The sequence below is a fragment of the Leguminivora glycinivorella genome, chromosome 9 (assembly GCF_023078275.1).
Source record: "Leguminivora glycinivorella isolate SPB_JAAS2020 chromosome 9, LegGlyc_1.1, whole genome shotgun sequence".
Taxonomy (NCBI): Eukaryota; Metazoa; Arthropoda; class Insecta; order Lepidoptera; family Tortricidae; genus Leguminivora; species Leguminivora glycinivorella.
Genome location: NC_062979.1, coordinates 2714873 through 2734846, shown reverse-complemented (window position 1 = coordinate 2734846; position 19974 = coordinate 2714873). Strand labels below are relative to the sequence as shown.

General features: G+C 39.2%; 1 protein-coding gene across 1 annotated transcript; it reads left to right on the top strand.

Annotated features, from left to right (window-relative positions):
- Positions 1–957: 957 nt before the first annotated feature.
- LOC125229586 (cAMP and cAMP-inhibited cGMP 3',5'-cyclic phosphodiesterase 10A-like) lies at positions 958–15994 on the top strand. Its single transcript, XM_048134461.1, is given in 16 exon segments — positions 958–1140; positions 2472–2675; positions 3898–3996; positions 4678–4880; positions 5329–5502; positions 10520–10684; positions 11670–11823; positions 12319–12452; positions 12591–12709; positions 13088–13325; positions 13641–13796; positions 14073–14169; positions 14172–14251; positions 14703–14801; positions 15073–15242; positions 15766–15994. Coding segments are annotated over 16 exon segments (2370 nt in total). The 5' UTR covers positions 958–992; the 3' UTR covers positions 15896–15994.
- The last annotated feature ends 3980 nt before the right edge of the window (positions 15995–19974 follow it).

Below are 19974 nucleotides of genomic sequence, written 5' to 3'. Positions count from 1 at the left end.
TGCCGTTTAAGAAGTTTAATATTCTTACGGTAGATGTCGCTACGGGTCCCATTGACCTTAGTAGTGGAAAATTTCGCTGGCTTGGTTGAAGTCTTGGTGGCTCAGTTGGCAGAGCGCTGGAATATTGATCCAGAGGCCGTGAGTTCAAGTCTCACCCAAGGCAGACATTTTCCACTTTTAAATTTATCCAATATGACTTGGAACTCCGGTTGCCGTTTAAGAAGTTTAATATTCTTACGGTACATGTCGCTACGGGTCCCATTGACCTTAGTAGTGGAAAATTTCGCTGGCTTGGTTGAAGTCTTGGTGGCTCAGTTGGCAGAGCGCTGGAATATTGATCCAGAGGCCGTGAGTTCAAGTCTCACCCAAGGCAGACATTTTCCACTTTTAAATTTATTCTAAGCCTAAGTTTCTTAACTCCGTTAGCGCGTTGTAGGACCGATACTCCGCAGTTGCTCACTAACAGTTAAGCGCCATCTGTTAGAATATTGTGGCATGACTTTGAGAGTGACAGAGGAGACGCCACAGATGATACACAGATGTATGTGTGAACGCACCTTTATAACAAAAAACGACGTCGCGCTTTTATTTATCACCGTACCTCCCACCAAAGAACAAAGTTCATCCTCACTTCCTCGACATGTGGCAAACCAAGAACAAACGGGCGTCTCGCTCGTTTTTGCCCAGAACGTGCAAGTTATGGAATGAGCTACCATTCTGAGGTTTTTTGATATGGGGTTCTTCAAGAAGCAGGTATTTAGGGTTCTCAAAGGCCGTCAACGCATAAGTGGCTCCCCTGATGTTGCTTATGTCCATGGGCGGCGATGACTGCTCGATTGCTGCCTATTTCATAAAAAAAAAATTTAACCTTCATGTTAACTGACGTATTGTGACTTATGTGTTTTTAAAAACAACTGTCAAACTGCCAACATAGCATCTTAATTTACATGTTAATTTACCAAATAAATATATTTATATTCTATTTGTAAACTATGTCAATGAAATCTATTATAAAGAAGGACATCGAAGAGGAAGAAGACAAAAAGAGTCATAAAAAGCAGAATTTGCTTAGCAACCTTACCGTGAATAAGCTAAGTAAAACCGCAAGCTTACTTCGAAAAACTCAATCGCATTTCTTAGGTAACGGGACAAAGATCTTTCAGTCACGACTAACACTTTTGTAACGAGGAACCCGCCTGGTGGGAACTCGTAAGCTTTGTACAGATGCCGGCGAACCCGCTGGGCGGGTCTTGCCATACAAGCGGGCAATAAATAAATAGACTTGTTCCTGACGTAGTGCGCCAATTGTTGTTTGGTAATGTAATGAACGTGTAGTAATCGTCAGCAGACAAGTGGCCAATCACTCAAGTTCCATCGCAAACGATGCACAAAACTATATCTCACATACTTGCGTATTGTCACAGTATAAGATCACAGTAGTGACTTTCTATTAAACGTACGCCGGTAGGTATGTAGGTATGTATGTATGCGCACCGTGTTCGTACGCAACACATTTAGAGATGAATGAGAATGAATTTACTAGAAGTTACTGTCATATCATCATATTTATTTCAAGTGATTATATGGCGCAGCCGGTAGGATCAGAGTATTTTTCAACGAAGTTGCATGTTTGCGGTAGGCCTTCAGACTTTTTTGAGGGACGTATTAGACGTATAGTATATTTAATAAGCAAGTTTAAGCCCTGAAGCACTGAAGGCCTGTGGCACTGAAGCTTTAGTAGTTTCATGTGTTCTGCCTACCCCTTTATGGGATACAGGCGTGATTGTATGTTGTATGTATGTAAGTTTAAGCCCATAACTGTTTTTTTTAAACATGGTTCTGGTTTTTCTAAACATTGTTCTCAGTCTTCAACTCTTCAACTATCTCCACTTACAAAATCACGTCAATTCGGCGCTCCGTTTTGCCGTGAAATATGGACAAACAAACAGACACACACTTTCCCATTTAAGTATAATATTAGTATGGATTAAGAGCTACGAATCAATTTATTATTTTTTCCCCTCACTAGCTCGGAAACACGTGTTTTATCCTTTAATACCAGCGGGTAAAAATGCATTTTATCCACTAGTGGGTAAAGTAATTTGACCTTGAATATAGTCAAATTAACTGCTTTCAAATTGATAAAAGTAGGTGAATCTAGTAATGAAGATGATTTAGCACCTGTGGAACTACTGGAAGATATAGATGTATCTTAGATGATAAACGCATTTTTTTGCGTTGTAATTTCCTCGCTTTAGTGAGGGGAAAAGTTTTGTGTTACACTCGGGTGCAAATGTATTTTACTTCTCGTGTGTTAAAAAACTCGCAAGTTCAGGATTCTATTCTCGAACCACTCGCTTCGCTCATGGTTCAACTATAGAATCCTTTCACTTGCTCGTTTTTCAATTCTACACTCGTCGTTAAAATACAACTTTGCACCCTTGTATAACAAATAACTATTCTCTTCTTAGTATCTCCCGAAAAACTGGACAAGGCCACGAAACGAGTTATAGCTCCTTACGCGCAGATAGTGCGGAAAGGGTTAAAAGAGGAGCGGAAGGAAGGAACGTACTTGGATATAAATAGGTTCAATGTGTTCTTGGAGGATACAGTTGATTTGGATTCGCTACTGTATGAAACTGCTATGGTATTGAAGACGGTTACTAATAGCTCTGGTAAGCTCTTTCCTATCTTGTCTTGTCTAGTCGGTAGTGGCCCTGCCTCTAATCCGATGGTCCTGGGTTCGAATCCTGGTAAGGGCATTTATTTGTGTGATGAACACAGAAATTTATTCCTGTCATGGATATGCAAGTTATTAATAAGGGCATTATGAATGGCTTGTGGTCGCGTTTGCCGCTCCCGTATTGGCTTACATAGCCATGAAAAACGCTGCCGTTCTACTACTTGGCAAGAGACTGTTTTAATTTAATAGTCTGTAATAGACTTACATGTCCATGATGATAAATAAAGCCTAGCAATATTGGGCCAAGTGATTAATCATTGTTTAAACGCCATTTTCATCATATTGCCTGGTCATTATCATACTGCTACGTGGCCGTTGGGCAATTTGCGTGTGTAGTTATCTACCTATAATTTTAGTATTTAATTTACCTGTATCGTCGCCTAGCACCTACAGTACAGATGTAGTGTAGTGCTTAATTTGGGACTGGGTGGATCTGTGTCCCCAATAAGTATTTATTATTTATCATTGTCAATACAAGATGTACTGACATTGCTGAATTTTATGACTTATCCACGTTTCAGAAGGAAATCCTTTTCGCCTACATCTGTACAATATTTGCTTAATTTGGGACTGGGTGGATCTGTGTAAGGTGTCCCCAATAAGTATTTATTATTTATCTAACCCCAGGGCCTGTAGCCATCAATAATAAACAATCGGCCACGTTCCGTAGAGGATCGTAGTTCTCGCTCTTTGTGTGACTCATGTGACACAGACAGTATTATATGCTATTTCGTGGCACTTTATTACTATTTTATGTCAGTGTAATAGTTATTTGTTTTACAAGGGGGCAAAGTAGTTGTTTAACCGCACGTGCCAATATCATCATTTTTACGTAAAATCTAGCAGCCAGATTAAGACATCGAGTTAAAATTTGTATGAAATTACTTTGCCCCCTTGTGGATAAAATGCAATTTTGCTATCTGTTTTCGAATAGCAAAGAAAGCCTTTACCAGTTGGTGTGGTGAAAAATTGTTTATTATCTGTGTGCTTTCGAATAAAAATATTCTATACTCTTCTATATATCATGAAGCATGAACAATTATATAGTCTTGGCAACGGGGCTAGGTACGGTATCATACACAATCCAATGCGTAATAATTCAGATTAAATTGTGAAATGGACTCAAGAGTTCCATCCATACCCTTTAATTTCAGGAGCGTTTGTGTACAAAGTGAACAAAGTGAACAACGAACTAGTATTAATGCCCAAAAACACGAAAAATCCAGCGAGACATGAAGTGAACATTCCGATTGGTAAGTTATTTAATTTTGTTAAATGGTATTAGACAAAGTGATATTTTTAGACATGTTTAAATTCAGTAACTGTTGTTAGGTATTCCCTAATGACAAGATTTTTATAAAACTTTAGTTTCTAATGGAGTGGCAACACGCATGTGACACTCTTTGAGTTGCAGGCGTCCATAGGTTGCGGTGACCGCTTTCCATCAGGCGGGCCATACGCTTGTTTGCCACCGACGTAGTGTAAAAAAATAACACAAATGTTGACTTAATGGACATTGGACACCTCTAAAAGGGATGATGGTACAAATTCGCTAGTTGCGACTACCACCTGAACAGTTATGACATGGAACAAGAAATACCCTCTCTCTTCAGCTTACTTCCATTCTTTCTTACTCTATTGTTTCTCATACTGATGTGTTTCCCTGGAAGAATCGTAATCGTCGATCAAATCCTACCGACTGCGCCAGTTAACGCAGTTTGGAAGTGGCGAATCAAACTTGGGAGTCGAACTGAGGCTCGCTTATTATATGCGAATAGGTACGTATATATGTACGACGCTATTAACCTATGCCAAATAAATAAGATAAAGACTAGGTTCTTCCACAGGCTTTTCTATTTTGCCTCACTTAACACAATTCCCAGTATTTACCTTAAATTTTAGAAATAATAGACGACTGATACCTTAATTTTTAGAAGAAGGAAAGATGGCAGCAGCCCACGTAGCGTCCACCAAGGAGTACCTCGTACTAGACGACGTACAGCGCGACCGCCGCTTCTCCTCAGGCTTGCGTTGGATCGACGCTAAGACGGCGCTGGTCATGCCCGTACTGCAACCTGATGGGGATCTGTATGCTGTGCTTGAGCTGTATAGGACGTGTGCTGAGCCGTATGATCCTGTAAGACTGCTATCATATTAGATTCTATTAAAGCAGTGATTATGCATAAGACAGGTAAGATGGCACTGGTCATGCTTGTACTGCAACCTGATGGGTATTTATATGCTGTGACTGAGCTGTATAGGACGTGTGCTGAACCTTATGATCCGGTGAGGATATAAGAGTTTTACAATTTTATTGTGGGAAGAAATTTAGAGGAATTGAACAGATTTTAAGATGTTTGACGGCTAGCGACGCGGTGTTAGTAATCACTCAGTAATCAGTTGGGGGTTGTGATTTATTACAATCTTCTTTTGCCACCAAAATATATAACAGAATCAAGAGATAAAGGCTCGCTTTATTGATATTTTTTCCCTCTTTGTACTCTTAACCTTTCACTTTGATCTTTGTTAGAGTTTGATGACTCGATCTCATATTTTTAATGCATTTAACCTTTTTCAATTTCTAGAACGTGGTCTACACGGTGGTAAGCGTGGCCTGCTGGGCAGGAGCGGCGGCTCATCAAGCCGCTGCCCGCGTCACATTGCAAAAGACCGGCCACCTCAACGCGGAGCTCCGCGCTCTGCTCAATAGCTACTTCTGCAATCTAGCGTCTATCGATACTATGCTCACTGACATGTTGGTTAGTAAGATGTTTTACTTTCTTCTGTTCTGAACAAACTAGGACACTAGCTTACTGCAGAAGAGGGTAGCGTGTGAAGAGAGAAGGGTGAGCGTATCAGCTTGCTGTGCTGCATCATGCGCTCAAAAGACGGGCCATCTCAATGCGGAGCTGCAAGTTCTATCTACTGAATAGATACTTCTGCAATATAACGTCTTATAGTCGGATAACTCTCTCTGATGTGTGAAGCCATGTTTGGGTGAATTTCAACAGGTTCCAAATTTGCCTAATTTTGGTGGTAAGTATTTTTTATTTTTGTAGTTTATGTCTAAATTATGTATGGATTATACGTAACTAGTCCCAATGTATATTGTGTAGTAATGCCCCCGTAATACACATAGTATTATTGGAGATATTATGGTTTTAATAATTTGGTTGCCACCAAAATTGCGTACACCCACCAAAATTAGGTTTACTGGCCACCAAAATTGTTCATTCACGTCAAAATTAGATATTTCTGCACATTAGTAGTATATTTATATTTAATCAGTTATAAAATGAAACAAAGACAGATGTTTTATGATCCGTTTTATTATAGTGATTATCTGATTATAACAAAGTCGCTAAAATCGATGTGTATGAGACTATACTAGAAATAAACTATAATTTCACTTTTTGTAATAGAAAATAATTCACTTTTAGAATGGCTAACCAAAAAAAGAAACAATCGAGAGAGGAGGTCCTTGAAAAGAAGAAACTTGCTGAGCGGGAACGAAAAAGGAGAATTATGAGTGATCCCGAGAAAACAGCAGATTTGCGAAGAAAAGAAAGGGATCGGTATCATCGTTAAAAAGCCCAAGGTAAGATTTTACCTCTAAGCAGCATGCAGCCTCGTGAAAGACGAAGAAAAAGGAATAGACAGAATTTCAGAGCATATTATAAAAGAAAAAAAAACCGGCCAAGAGCGTGTCGGGCCACGCTCAGTGTAGGGTTCCGTAGTTTTCCGTATTTTTCTCAAAAACTACTGAACCTATCAAGTTCAAAATAATTTTCCTAGAAAGTCTTTATAAAGTTCTACTTTTGTGATTTTTTTTATATTTTTTAAACATACGGTTCAAAAGTTAGAGGGGGGGGGGACGCACTTTTTTTTCCTTTTGGAGCGATTATTTCCGAAAATACTAATATTATCAAAAAACCATCTTAGTAAACCCTTATTCATTTTTAAATACCTATCCAACAATATATCACACGTTGGGGTTGGAATGAAAAAAAATATCAGCCCCCACTTTACATGTAGGGGGGGTACCCTAATAAAACATTTTTTTCCATTTTTTATATTTGCACTTTGTCGGCGTGATTGAAATACATACTGGTACCAAATTTCAGCTTTCTAGTGCTAACGGTTACTGAGATTATCCGCGGACGGACGGACGGACGGACGGACGGACGGACGGACGGACGGACGGACGGACGGACGGACGGACGGACGGACGGACGGACGGACGGACGGACGGACAGACAGACATGGCGAAACTATAAGGGTTCCTAGTTGACTACGGAACCCTAAAAAGGAAGGCTTTGTAATGAGCACAAGTATTAGCACCAGCAAGTGGGATTCCCACTTCGCCCCTGCCTGGTCCTTCTACGCCACAAAATCCTTGTCTCAGTCGCTCTCGATCTCCGAGTCCTGAGCTTGACACAAACATCTCACGTCGGCTACACTCCCAAGCTGTCCATCGCAATGTGTCCAATAACCCATAGTTTCTGTGTTGTCAAATTCTTTATAGGTAGTCCATAATTTTATTTTTGCAGTTCAAACATTTTCGTTGCAAGTTACAGTAATGACCTCACAACACAAACTTTTCGTAATGTGAATAGTAGGTACTGCTTTTATTGATGATATTTTTCATTTTATAACGTAGTATAAAAAAAATTCGAAGGTATCAAAGAACTAAAGCATCAGTCATCACAAATGTATACACTGCGAGAAAGAAGAAGACTTTGACTAAAGAAAAAGAGACTCAAAAAAACAAAAAAGATATCTGAATGCGTCAATAAAAAAATAACACCAAAGTTATTTAAAATCAGGCTATCCTCCAGTCAGTTACGTAACTTTCGCTAGAATGAAACCCTTTTGGGTTGTAAAAGCAGAACTGACTAATCTTTACACCTGTCTATGTCAAATACATGCGAACATGGAGTTGTTAGAATCCGCATTAAAAATAAAAATTATCATCAATAAAAGCAGTACCTACTAGTCACATTACGAAAAGTTTGTGTTGTGAGGTCATTACTGTAACATGCAACGAAAATGTTTGAACTGCAAAAATAAAATTATGGACTATAAAGAATTTGACAACACAGAAACTATGGGTTATTGGACACATTGCGATGGACAGCTTGGGAGTGTAGCCGACGTGAGATGTTTGTGTCAAGCTCAGGACTCGGAGAACGAGAGCGACTGAGACAAGGATTTTGTGGCGTAGAAGGACCAGGCAGGGGCGAAGTGGGAATCCCACTTGCTGGTGCTAATACTTGTGCTCATTACGAAGCCTTCCTTTTTTTTTCTTTTATAATATGCTCTGAAATTCTGTCTATTCCTTTTTCTTCGTCTTTCACGAGGCTGCATGCTGCTTAGAGGTAAAATCTTACCTTGGGCTTTTTAACGATGATACCGATCCCTTTCTTTTCTTCGCAAATCTGCTGTTTTCTCGGGATCACTCATAATTCTCCTTTTTCGTTTCCGCTCAGCAAGTTTCTTCTTTTCAAGGACCTCCTCTCTAGATTGTTTCTTTTATTGGTTAGCCATTCTAAAAATGAATTATTTTCTATTACAAAAAGTGAAATTATAGTTTATTTTAAAGTTTTTCGTTGTTACTGGTATTTAATCAACTTAGTCAATTATTATTGTAAACTAAAAGTATAATGACAGCAAATAAATAAAATACTTCGTTTTAGCTTGGTTTTAGCTGAGGATACTCGTAAGTATCAATTTTGGTGGCATTAAGCAATTTTGGTGGCTTTCCAATTACCACCAAAACCACCAAAATTGATGCACCAAAATTAGAACCATTGCATAATAAAAATTTTAAAAATAAACTATTTCATTCACGTCACTTTCAAGTTTATTACTTTTTAAAGAAACCATAAACATGCTTTAAAAACAGTTCACGTAAACATAACTACTTGTTTGTCATTAGTTAGATATACCACCAAAATTGCATGAAAAAATATTTTAATACACCAAAATTAGGTACTTACGTGTTTGCTGGTCAGATCCAGTGACGTACGACACGTACGTCATAGTTCAGGGCCAGAACAGAACTAAACTAACAGGCTACTACACGTTTCTAAGCCTTGTTGCATTTCGTTCGACCATAAAGTCATTTTCAATATTTACCACCAAAACTTTTTAACAAAAAATAAAACCGCCTTCAAAAATAAGCGCGTTACAAAACACGGAGAAACTAAAAAGCCAAAAATAATAAACCTTTCAATTCAGATTTCTTATCGTATTGCAATAAGCTAAACATCCAAATTATAAACAAATCAATTATTTTTGTAGTCGGTACCAGACCTGTTCGTCGCCTTGCTATTGCCTGTTTGCCTGCCCCACCCAACCATACACAGGCTGGTACCGACTCCAAAAATAATTGATTTGTTTATAATTTGGATGTTTAGCTTATTGCAATACGATAAGAAATCTGAATTGAAAGGTTTATTATTTTTGGCTTTTTAGTTTCTCCGTGTTTTGTAACGCGCTTATTTTTGAAGGCGGTTTTATTTTTTGTTAAAAAGTTTATTTATTTGTTGATTTTTAGTGGTTCCTAGTGATATTATATGTATCAGTCCGAATATATGTACAGTAGTGAAAGAATTATCCTTTAACTCCTAACCATTGAGGAGTTGACCTTCCATCATCAGCTCAGTTGATTTTTAGTGGTTCCTAGTGATATTATATGTATCAGTCCGAATACATGTACAGTAGTGAAAGAATTATCCTTAAACTCCTAACCATTGAGGAGTTGACCTTCCATCATCAGCTCAGCCACATAAAATTATTACCATCAGACGTAAATACTGGTGTACCTTTGAAAAATAGACTAAAAACATTACATGTGCCTATAACATTTGAAGAGTTCCCTCGATTTCTCCAGGATCCCATCATCAGACCCTGACTTGGTGCCAATGGGACCATCTCGGGGTTATACCGGTTCGATCAAAAAAAAAATTTTGAAAATCGGTCCACGATTCTCGGAGATATCGAGTAACATACATAAAAAAAAAAAAAAAAAAAAAAAAAAAAAAAAATTCAGTCGAATTGAGAACCTCCTCCTTTTTTGAAGTCGGTTAAAAATTTACAAATTTACCCGGACAACTATTAATGCTTAGTTTAAAGTATCCAATTATGGACAATTCCTTACTATTATTTTATTATGACATACGTACACTAATAACGAGGAATAATTTGTGGTGTTTGAGTTAAATCAATGGATGTTATTGATGTACCATACAAATTAGTCAAGCAAAATGGATTCAGGACACTCCACCAAAATTATAATTGCGCCATTAAAAAAATTCTAAATAAATATCAATAGCTTTTATGTTTATAAAAAAACAACAAACAAATAACAATATAATTTGGTCAATTGGGTCCCTATGAAACCAAGGTCCTAAATTCATAAATTTAAGCCACTTAATGAGCATTTTTTTTTTTTGCCATTTTTTAATTTTGATTTTTTTAGGGAATTTTAGGTTAATTATACCCAGAATCACGAGTACTTTCAATCTCACTGGGAGATAAAAAGTGTCCCAGGATGTCCATACATTTTTGTTACTTTCCTCTTTTGTTACCCCACACAACATGTACGGAAATGGTAACAAAATAAGAAAAAATCGTATGGGACAATTTTTTTAACTACTAGGATTGAAAAGCTAGTGATTCTGAGTAGAAATAGCATAATTTTTTTCAAAAATATCACATTTCATAAAAGTGGCGAAAAAAAGGAAACGCTCTAAATAACTGATGGTGTTCCAGGCGGTAGTGAAATCCTTCATGGGAGCCATGCGGAGCAGCTTCTACATCATCGACCGCGACCGCGCCGAGCTCATAGCGGACATGTGGGACGACGGCTGGGCGGAGAACACCGCCATGCCTCGCAAGAAGACTAAAATCGAGTAATCAAATCTAGAACATTCCTTTGCTACAAAGGGATTTTCGCGGATTAGCAAAGGAATGTTCTAGGTTTGATTAACTGGACTGCCGCAAAGTAACGCCGAAAGACGTCCACTACTGGACATTAGGCCTCCCCCAAAGATTGCCACAATGACCTGTCCTGCGCCACCCGCATCCAGCGGACTCCCACAACCTTCACCAGGGTCCACCTTGTGGAGGGCCTACCCACGCTACGCCTTCCGGTACGCGGTCGCCACTTGAGAACCTTCTGCCCCAACGGCCATCGGTTCTACGTGCAATGTGCCCAGCCGACTGCGACTTAAGTTCCACCTGATTTCATCGATTATTTGAAATCGAGTAATTGAATCAATTCTTTCTCAGTTCTTTTTCTTTAGAGTCTGTTGGAATGGGAAGAGTCGTGGACTGTATTGTATGGAAATGGAACCCATACCGCCGTAGTCCGATATAGTTAATTTCGCTGAAGTCTCACAAATAAGACTTCGTATAACTTCGTACTACTACCGCCGGAGAGTCCGGCGACACAAGCACGGCTCGATAAAAATTCTTAAAGCGGTTAAAAGATTAAATACTGTAACTTTTTTCTTTTCGCACAGACTCTAACTTATTACTTGTTAGGGAGGTACCTCAAAAATTGTAATTTCACGCTTTGAAGAAACAAGTTACCCACCCACACAACACAAGTCCTCTTGAGCTTACCGTGGGCCTCAGTCAATCTGTGTAAAAATGTCCTATAAAAACAAGTTGTAAGTTTTTTTTTATTATATTATAAATGACCTTACTCTTGGCTACAGAATATTAGCCAAAGGCAAATACGTGGCCTACGATGGAGTGAGCTCGCCCAGAAGATGCCTGTTCACTCTTAATTTGAAGGTTGTTCAAAATTCAAAAAGAAAGACAATAGGAGATCTTATCGCTAAAGGGCGATCTCTTCCAGACAACCAAATATTTCATTCTACCTTTACATTTTGCTTGTCAGCTAAAAGCCGACCAGACCCCAGCAGGCCTGGTGGCCCGAACCGGGGTATCCCTGAATGTCAGGGACGCGTACAAAGACCCTCGATTCACGAAGGAGGTGGACCCTACCACCGGCACCGTCGTGCGCTCCTGCCTGGCTATGCCGATCACGGATAAGAAGGGAGTCATTGGTGAGCTTTGTTGCGCGATCATTGTATGGGTTGTCCTGCACAAACGCATTAAATTTCGTGTGTTTACTGATTTCTTTTTTCGACATAGGTAATTATAAAGAAGGCGGTAATTTTTCACTTCACATGTCCTTAGGAAAAGATCATCTTACACGAGCCAATTTGCAGAAAAATCGGGTTTGTACAGGAAAACCGTAGACTATTTCATATAACGTTCCTGATATGGTGTAGGTATCTGGAGATCTGTAGGTAGTAAGTTACTAAAGGTGACGGTTTGTCAGAATCTAGAATATCTAGAAAGAAGTAGAAAATGTTAAATTAAAACGACTTAGTGCAAAAATATGCCTAACTGCCTAAGTGTTGCCTACCTATATCGGTACACAGTCGTAACTGTGGCTCTTGGCTACTATTGGTTAATTTATCACACACATAGATATTTTCATTCACTCATTCGTTCAATTCGTGCCAACTCTTGTGAATTGACAATGTCCTTGGCAGGAGTTGTCCAACTGACCAACAAGAAGAACGCGAAACCATTCGAAGCGGAAGACGAGGAGATTTTCGAGGTGTTCGTCAGCTACTGCTCTCTCATAGTGCAGTTCTATCACATGCACCAGGAGAAGATTTTCCATGTACGTAACTAACCTCCCCACTAATTCAGCTTTCAAACAAAAAACACTAAATCTAAATCGGTTCATCCGTTCGGGAGCTACGAAGCCACAGAAAGACACACGAAAGCTACTTTCTTACACATAAATGTGTATTTGTAGGAAAACCTAAACCACGTGTACTCCGACCTGATGAGCGCGCACCTTGGGCCTTGCCGACACGATTTCGATGAGCTCATAGAGACCAATGGAGTCGTTGTACCGCCAAGCAACTTTAACAGGTAACGTTATAAATCGCGTGTTTTAACCCAGCTTGATACAGTTCTTGGTACTTAATCATCGTCATCCTTTTAACCGTAGACAACCGTTGTAAACCACGAATGTCATTAAGCCTAAGAAATATGTTCTGCATTAAAAAGCGACCACTCTTTCGTCAATATTTTTGTCCACGTGCCAGGGAATATATGCCTCGTCCATTTCTATTTTAACTTAAATAAGGAAGTCTCCGATTTTCTTCGAAACTACTTTTTTACTTAAACAGTAGAAGAGAAAATGTCCAGAATTTGCGGACATGCATCGGTGTTTATGGTAGGCCCTCAATTTCACCAATCGGTTAACTTTTTCAAACACGATTAATATTTAAAGCCTGTTATTCCCAGCTACGAATTCCACATAAGCGAAGTCAGCAAAGAAGATATGCCGGGTCTCGTATGCTACATGTTCAGCGAGACTTTTATGGAGAAGAATTTCGACCGCACGCAGATGGCCGACTTCGCACTGACCGTGCTCGGATGTTACCGGCCCAACCCTTACCACAACGCGGAACACGCTTTCTGCTTCACGCACACTATGTATATGATTCTCAAGACTAATCCGGGTCACTTTGATTATATAGAGGTAAGTTTACTGTTTAGGAACCGTTTCAGCGAAACCTTCGGGAGTTTTATCTTCGCACTGACCCTTACTACACCCTTACCTTAGCATAATCATCAAGCAGGTTGCGTTCTGTTTCATGGCATGGAGAAAGAGCGTTAGATATATGGTTGACATTTGGCTAAGCAATAATAAACGAAAACGCTTCGGCGCGGCGCAAGCGATCGCAGAAATGTAATCGTATAACATTTGGCTACGCACCCAGATTTAGATTTCCCTCCCAAAAAAGACAGGTACAAAAGTCTATGTCTAGTCTCAGTAAGACATTCTTTGTTTTAGACTGCGGCGTTACTCCTGTCCGGTTTATGCCACGATCTGGACCACCCCGGGGTCAACAACAACTTCCTGGTGCTGATCAACCACCCGCTCTCGCAGATGTACAGGACCTCGCTGCTGGAATACCACCATTACTTCCTTGCTAAGAAGATTATTGAGGTACCCAACTCAAGTACAGTCACAGTCATACAGATGAATTCACAAGAGCTGTCACGAATGGAACGAATGAAAATATGTTTGATTATCAATTCCATTCAAATCCTAACAGTAAGTATTTCCGTCTGTCTGGCGGCTCTCTCTGGGTCTATAGAAACTCTTAAAGGCTAAGTGATGAACAAAGAAAACAAATACTTTGCACCCAAAAACGTCGTTAACAGCCGCTACAATGTTTTCTTTCAATGATCGACCGGTATCCCTATACCTTCTTTCTCTCAGGACAAGGAAATCATAACAAAACTGTCACCAGAGGACCAGAAGCGCATACTAGAGGAGATCAAATACGACATTCTCTGCACGGACCTAGCCGTGTACTTCAAGTGAGGGCTCAGCTCGCGAACATCGTCGCCGAAGGGACCTTCGACTGGAAGCAGGGCACGCACAGGAACCTGCTGAAGGTAAAAAGTAACACATGCTTCTTGCAAACTCTGGTTAAAAAGTACTTTCCCCAAACCTACCGACTCATCAGAATCGGCTCGTCGACCAAAAATCCATCTTTAGTATGAAGTCGCTTACGCGTCGTCGTCGCTTAACGCATGTTCATAACTAACGACTAACGAGCAATTTTTGGTCGGCAAAAGCCGATTCGGCGTCGATATGTTTGGGGAGACCCATTACTTGAAGTCTATTACCTACTGAATTTTTCACGTCTTGGCAACGGAAAGACCGAACACATTTAAAAGACGCCTTGATCGCAGCAGTAACGAAGAAGAATGAAATTAAAAAAAAAAAAATCTATCGAATTAAATCTCCACGTTGCTGTCCCTTTTCTAGAAACAAATAATCGCTTGTTTCATTTAAGCATTTCGGCGACTCTTAAATAGGTATCTACTTTAATATTTTTTTCAGGGAATTCTTATGACGACAAGTGACCTCTCGGGATGCTGCAAACCATTTGGTGTTGCTAAAGCTATAACGGCTAATATCTACGAAGAGTTTTATAACCAAGTAAGTTTAGAAACAATTTTTCTTCTGTCTCTCTTATAAGTAGTAATGTGACTGAGAACCTGAGATTCCTCGTTCCTCCCCACTACTTAACATTAAGAAGGTTCTACTTATTTCGCGAGCGATTCCTCTACCTCTTGGGATCACTGATCAATGGAATGTATAGACGCTGTGATAAAGAGCATTGTCATATTTGTCATACATTCGCCTGACATGAAGAAAAGGCCGCTTTAAAGTAGTTACCTAACCAGATTCTTAATGCTAATGTTTTTAGGGTGACAAAGAGCGCGAAATGGGCTACACGCCGCTCAGCATGATGGACCGCAAGCGTTTTCTGAACCAGCCAGCTGAACAAATCCAGTTCCTCTGCGTGGTGGTGATGCCGTGTCTACTCCTTCTTCAGCATGTGTTCCCTAACACGGTGCAGCTTGCTGATAACTGCAGGTACCATCAGTCTATCACTCCACTACTTAATATCAGCACCTAGTTTCAACCTGCCGAAAAGATCCCGTTTTTAAGCAGATTTCACGCATTGATGACCCATTAGAAAGTTCTTCTGTTTTGGACGAACCTTGCTTAAATTGCGCAAAAACATCAGGGTGAAAAACGTATACCCTCCGTAGTAAATGAAACCCCCAATGTCACTATCGCACTAATACGGCAAAGTAATAGAATAAGAGCGCACAGGCACGGTATCGAAAGCAAAGTATATATGGAATTTTTTTGACAAGCCGAAACGTCTGCTTATCGATACCACAGCTTAGAATAAATTACAAAGTGGAAAATTACTGCTTTGGGTATGACTTGAACTCACGGCATCTGAATCGATACTCCAGCGCTCTACCAATGCCGACTGAGACACTAAGACCAACCCAGCCAGCAAAATTTGCCACCATGTTGGTCTATGGGACCTGCAGCGCCATCTACCGCAAGACAATGTTGAGCACAGTCAAATCTTTTTCTACAGATTGACCCAAGAATCGTGGCACGAGGAGATCGAGATACGCGGCCAGAAGCTGTGGAAACAGGACGAGTCGCTCGTGAGCTTCGGACGCAAATCCATGAAGTACAACCCGCCGGACAAGCCGGAAGATTGAACGAGACTTATAGAGGGGTTGATAGTGTCGCTCGTTTCACGAAAGACGGCACGGATGGAATAAACGGTTTAATTGTTTGAGTGACATCTGCGTGCGTAGCACAGGGGGGGGGGGGGGGGGGCAATTGTAACTAATCCATTTTTTCCATTATTACACTATGATGTTGAGTTCTACATAACCTATATAACCGGTGGACACCCTATTTAATAATGCAAATATTTTAAAACATGGTAAAAATGGACCAGTTACATTTGTCCCCCAGTCGAGATTTGCCTCGCTGTACCTTAGTAGTTTATATTCTACCATTTTGTCCCACTGAGGAATTATATTTTTCTTGACATTTTATTGTTTACCATATATGAATGATTGCTTATTCTTAATACGCTTCAACATATCTGATGGGAAGGTATTAGACCGGTTTCCTGCCGACAGCGGTTCACTGAGTAATAGCTACGGACCTCCCAACAAAAAATATATTTATTTAATTTTGTTCCCTAATACTTAGGCAAGCCGGTGGAAACTTAAGTTCATTGGGCGCTTTTCCACTGATATTAGATATATATTAATTTATATAAATGTGAATAAATATTAACGTTATGCAAAACTTCAAGAATTTCAAGATTTTCATTTACTCCTTCTCTAAAACATAATATTACAACGTCGAACACTCATAAAAGTTGTTGTCATTTTATTGCCCTGTCCTGAAAAAGACGTATAGTTGAAATATCTGAAAACGCCTTCTTCAATATTGCAATAAAACTACTGTCAACTCCAATGGTTAACGTAACCATTCAAGTTGACAGTAGTTTTGTTTATACCGAGGCACTGGTCCCACCGCGAGCTAGTAAGCTATGAGCTATCGGCTATAAAAACGAACAAAAGATAGTCGCTCCCGTGCAAATAAAAGAGACATGGCGATGTTTACAGTTACTCGCCCAGCGGTGAACTATCAAAATCGCCGTGTCTCTTTTATTCGCACGGGAGTGCTTATCTTTTGTTCGTTTTTATAGCCGATAGCTCATAGCTTACAAGCTCGCGGTGGGACCAGTGCCTTAAGAATAATGTATCATTTATTTGCAAGTCGTCTGGATGTACATTTGAAATTTGCGCAGATGTTGCTACGACATTAAACCGTTCAGAAGTTGTAAACCGGCCGTAAACAGCGTGTTATTATCCGTTGTTATTGTATAAATGGTGCTCATTATTTTTGATTGTGCGTCTGTTTGTTTTTTTAATAAAATAAATTAAACACAATTAATGCCACAGCCCACAGGCTACAGCTGGGTAATTAAAGCTTAAAGGAGGATGAAACACATAGGTATTTATTTCTTGCAAATGGAGAACTGCCTTGAGTAGATGTATCATTTATACAGACATCACCTGCATGTGCATATTCCAACTTTAAGGGCCAGTTGCATCAACCCCATTTGACAGACACATCATCGTCACGCAGCACACGACTACGGAACTTCCCATACAATAAAATTTAACGAACGCCTTAACGGTGACAGACGGTTTGATGCAACCGGCCCTAAGTGATAGCTATATTAAACGCTTCGTAGTTATCTTTTATCATCAACAGCTGTTATGCTTTTCATTTAAAATGCTGAATGTCAACTTGACTATATTTTTGACAGTTTAGTTACTATTTACTTAAAATTTTAAATAAATTAACTGAAAATTAACTTAGTACATCAATAACATTATTTCCATCGTGTATTCAAGTACTTAGCAGTACTGAAAATTGCTTGTCATAAACCCTACAAGTCCTACAACTTAAAATAATCTAGTGGGCCTAGTGGCAAAGACGTAACTGACTCCGCTGACTCGCAGCTATAGCTCAAAATCAGACTATGCATTCCGTTCAGTGTGCGCAGCCGAATACCCAAACGTTTCACGATTCACTCACGATTCGTGAAGCGTTTGTACATTCGGCTATGCACACATATATGATTGGTCTAGCCAAAGTCGATCGTAATTTTTTTTGAAATATTTTAACGTCTACATATTAGGCCAATACGGGTAAGTGTGTCTGGCTTCCACATTTGACCTGTTTAAACAATGATCATTGTCTATTAAGAGTTAAATACGTTAACTACTTATCGTGACTAGCAAGTAGCAAAAGTATGAACTTTCTAAACCACCGGAGCCAATGAGTAAAATGGCCAAATGTGAAGGCCAGATACTCTTATCCTTATGACACACTTTACCCATATTGACCTGGGGCCCGTTTCTCGAAAGGTACAAGCCTTGTATTACAAGTGCGCAAACTGTCAAATCGTATGGGTTGTCATGGAAACACACTTGTAATACAAGGCTTGTACCTTTCGAGAAACGGGCCCCTGATATATGTAGACGTTAAAATATTTGAAAACGCAACTGGCTCTGTCAAACAAACATTTACCTTGTTTTCTTACCAGTACGGTTCACTATAGGTACGACTACGAACTTGTAGTAAGTTTAGGTTGCCACCATCCTTTTTAATAAAACAACGATAGTGACATGATAGCAAATTTATTTCATTATATCCTATTATGATCGACATAATGCGTAACCGAATGTTAACTTGCGTTTGACGATACCCGACATTTATACTCTCTGTATATCTAAACAGTCATTTATCCTAAACAACACATGCTGTTCAAATTATATACGATATAAAACTACATTAAAAGTTGACTTTAGAAAGATCGTATCTCGACAAATGAGGCTTCAAAAGAGCTTATTCCGTAAACGTTTACAACTTTAGCCACTCAGACAGGAAAATGTTTAAATTATATTAAAAAAAACATGCCCTTTTAAGACATCCAAAATGTTGCTCACAAGTTAAAGGCCATTTCGATATTTTTTTTTATTTAATGGCCCGACGTAAAGCGCATGATAAGTTTAAGTAGACGCTTTTCCAACATGCACTTTATATTATAAAACGTGGTTAATGTGGAAAGCGCCATGCGCACTGGCAAGAAAAAGTCCTTAATAATAGGAAGAGGACGAAATATAGGCTGTTTCATCAGACGCCAAGTCTTTGCTATATCACCGTCTTTGTCTCTCCTAAACTCGTGGGAACAATGCAGTTACGACCTTTCGAAAGCAACTCTCCAAATTACCAATTTTGTACACCCAAGGCGAAAAATATTTTTAAAAAGTCAATTCATTTATCTATGCCTGCAGGCACTGTTTAAAATACTTCGATTATCGGCGAATGGTTACTATTGGTCCGATTCTCGAATCGATAATATTTGAGATAACTCAATCATTATGGCATCTCGAATAGAACTCGAATTAGAGAATCGTAACATAGAATATACCTACATTAGTGTATCTTCGATGAGTATTACTATTTAATTCGTAGTCAAAACAACCTAAACTGATAGTAAAACCACGATAGACTTGTATCCATATTTTTTTTGCTGTTAAGATATTTTTGACGTTAACTACAAATGTTGAATACTTATCGAAGATGAGCCCTAGAATAGTACCCAATCGCCTACTTGGTGTTACAGGTCACACAGGTGACGTAAGTTCGACGCAACCGATATAAGATCTTACGACGTCCCATATTATCGAAACCTATAGATACAGTCACCGGCATAAGTGATGATATTTGTAATAAGTGATGTACCTTGTCGCTTTTAATTATTTGACAACTTTTAAATGACATTTCAAACAAGATGTTAATGTGACGAGGTACAGAAATCATCACTTATTTATGCCGGTGACTGTACATCTAATGCTTATAGGCTACATGCTTAAAACTCGCTCCTAATTACTCATTAAAATGAATAAAAGAACCTGTAACTTCGAGTAGATAAGGCCAAGAAAGTTATTTATACCTAAATAAGTATTTTTTATTAGTCCAGTCCAGTAACTGACTATATCAATAGCTCAATAAGATGAAAGATCGTAAGATGTTATAAAACGGTGTCGTGGCAACCTATGTGTGCTTTTCAATTTTTAATCTAAGTTTAACTAAATATAAGTCTAATTAGATTACAATCCCAACAATGCTTCGAGCCTAGAACTGTTGGTTTGTTTTCGCAATCTTTGAAATCTAAAGTTAAAATCGACGATAGGCGGTA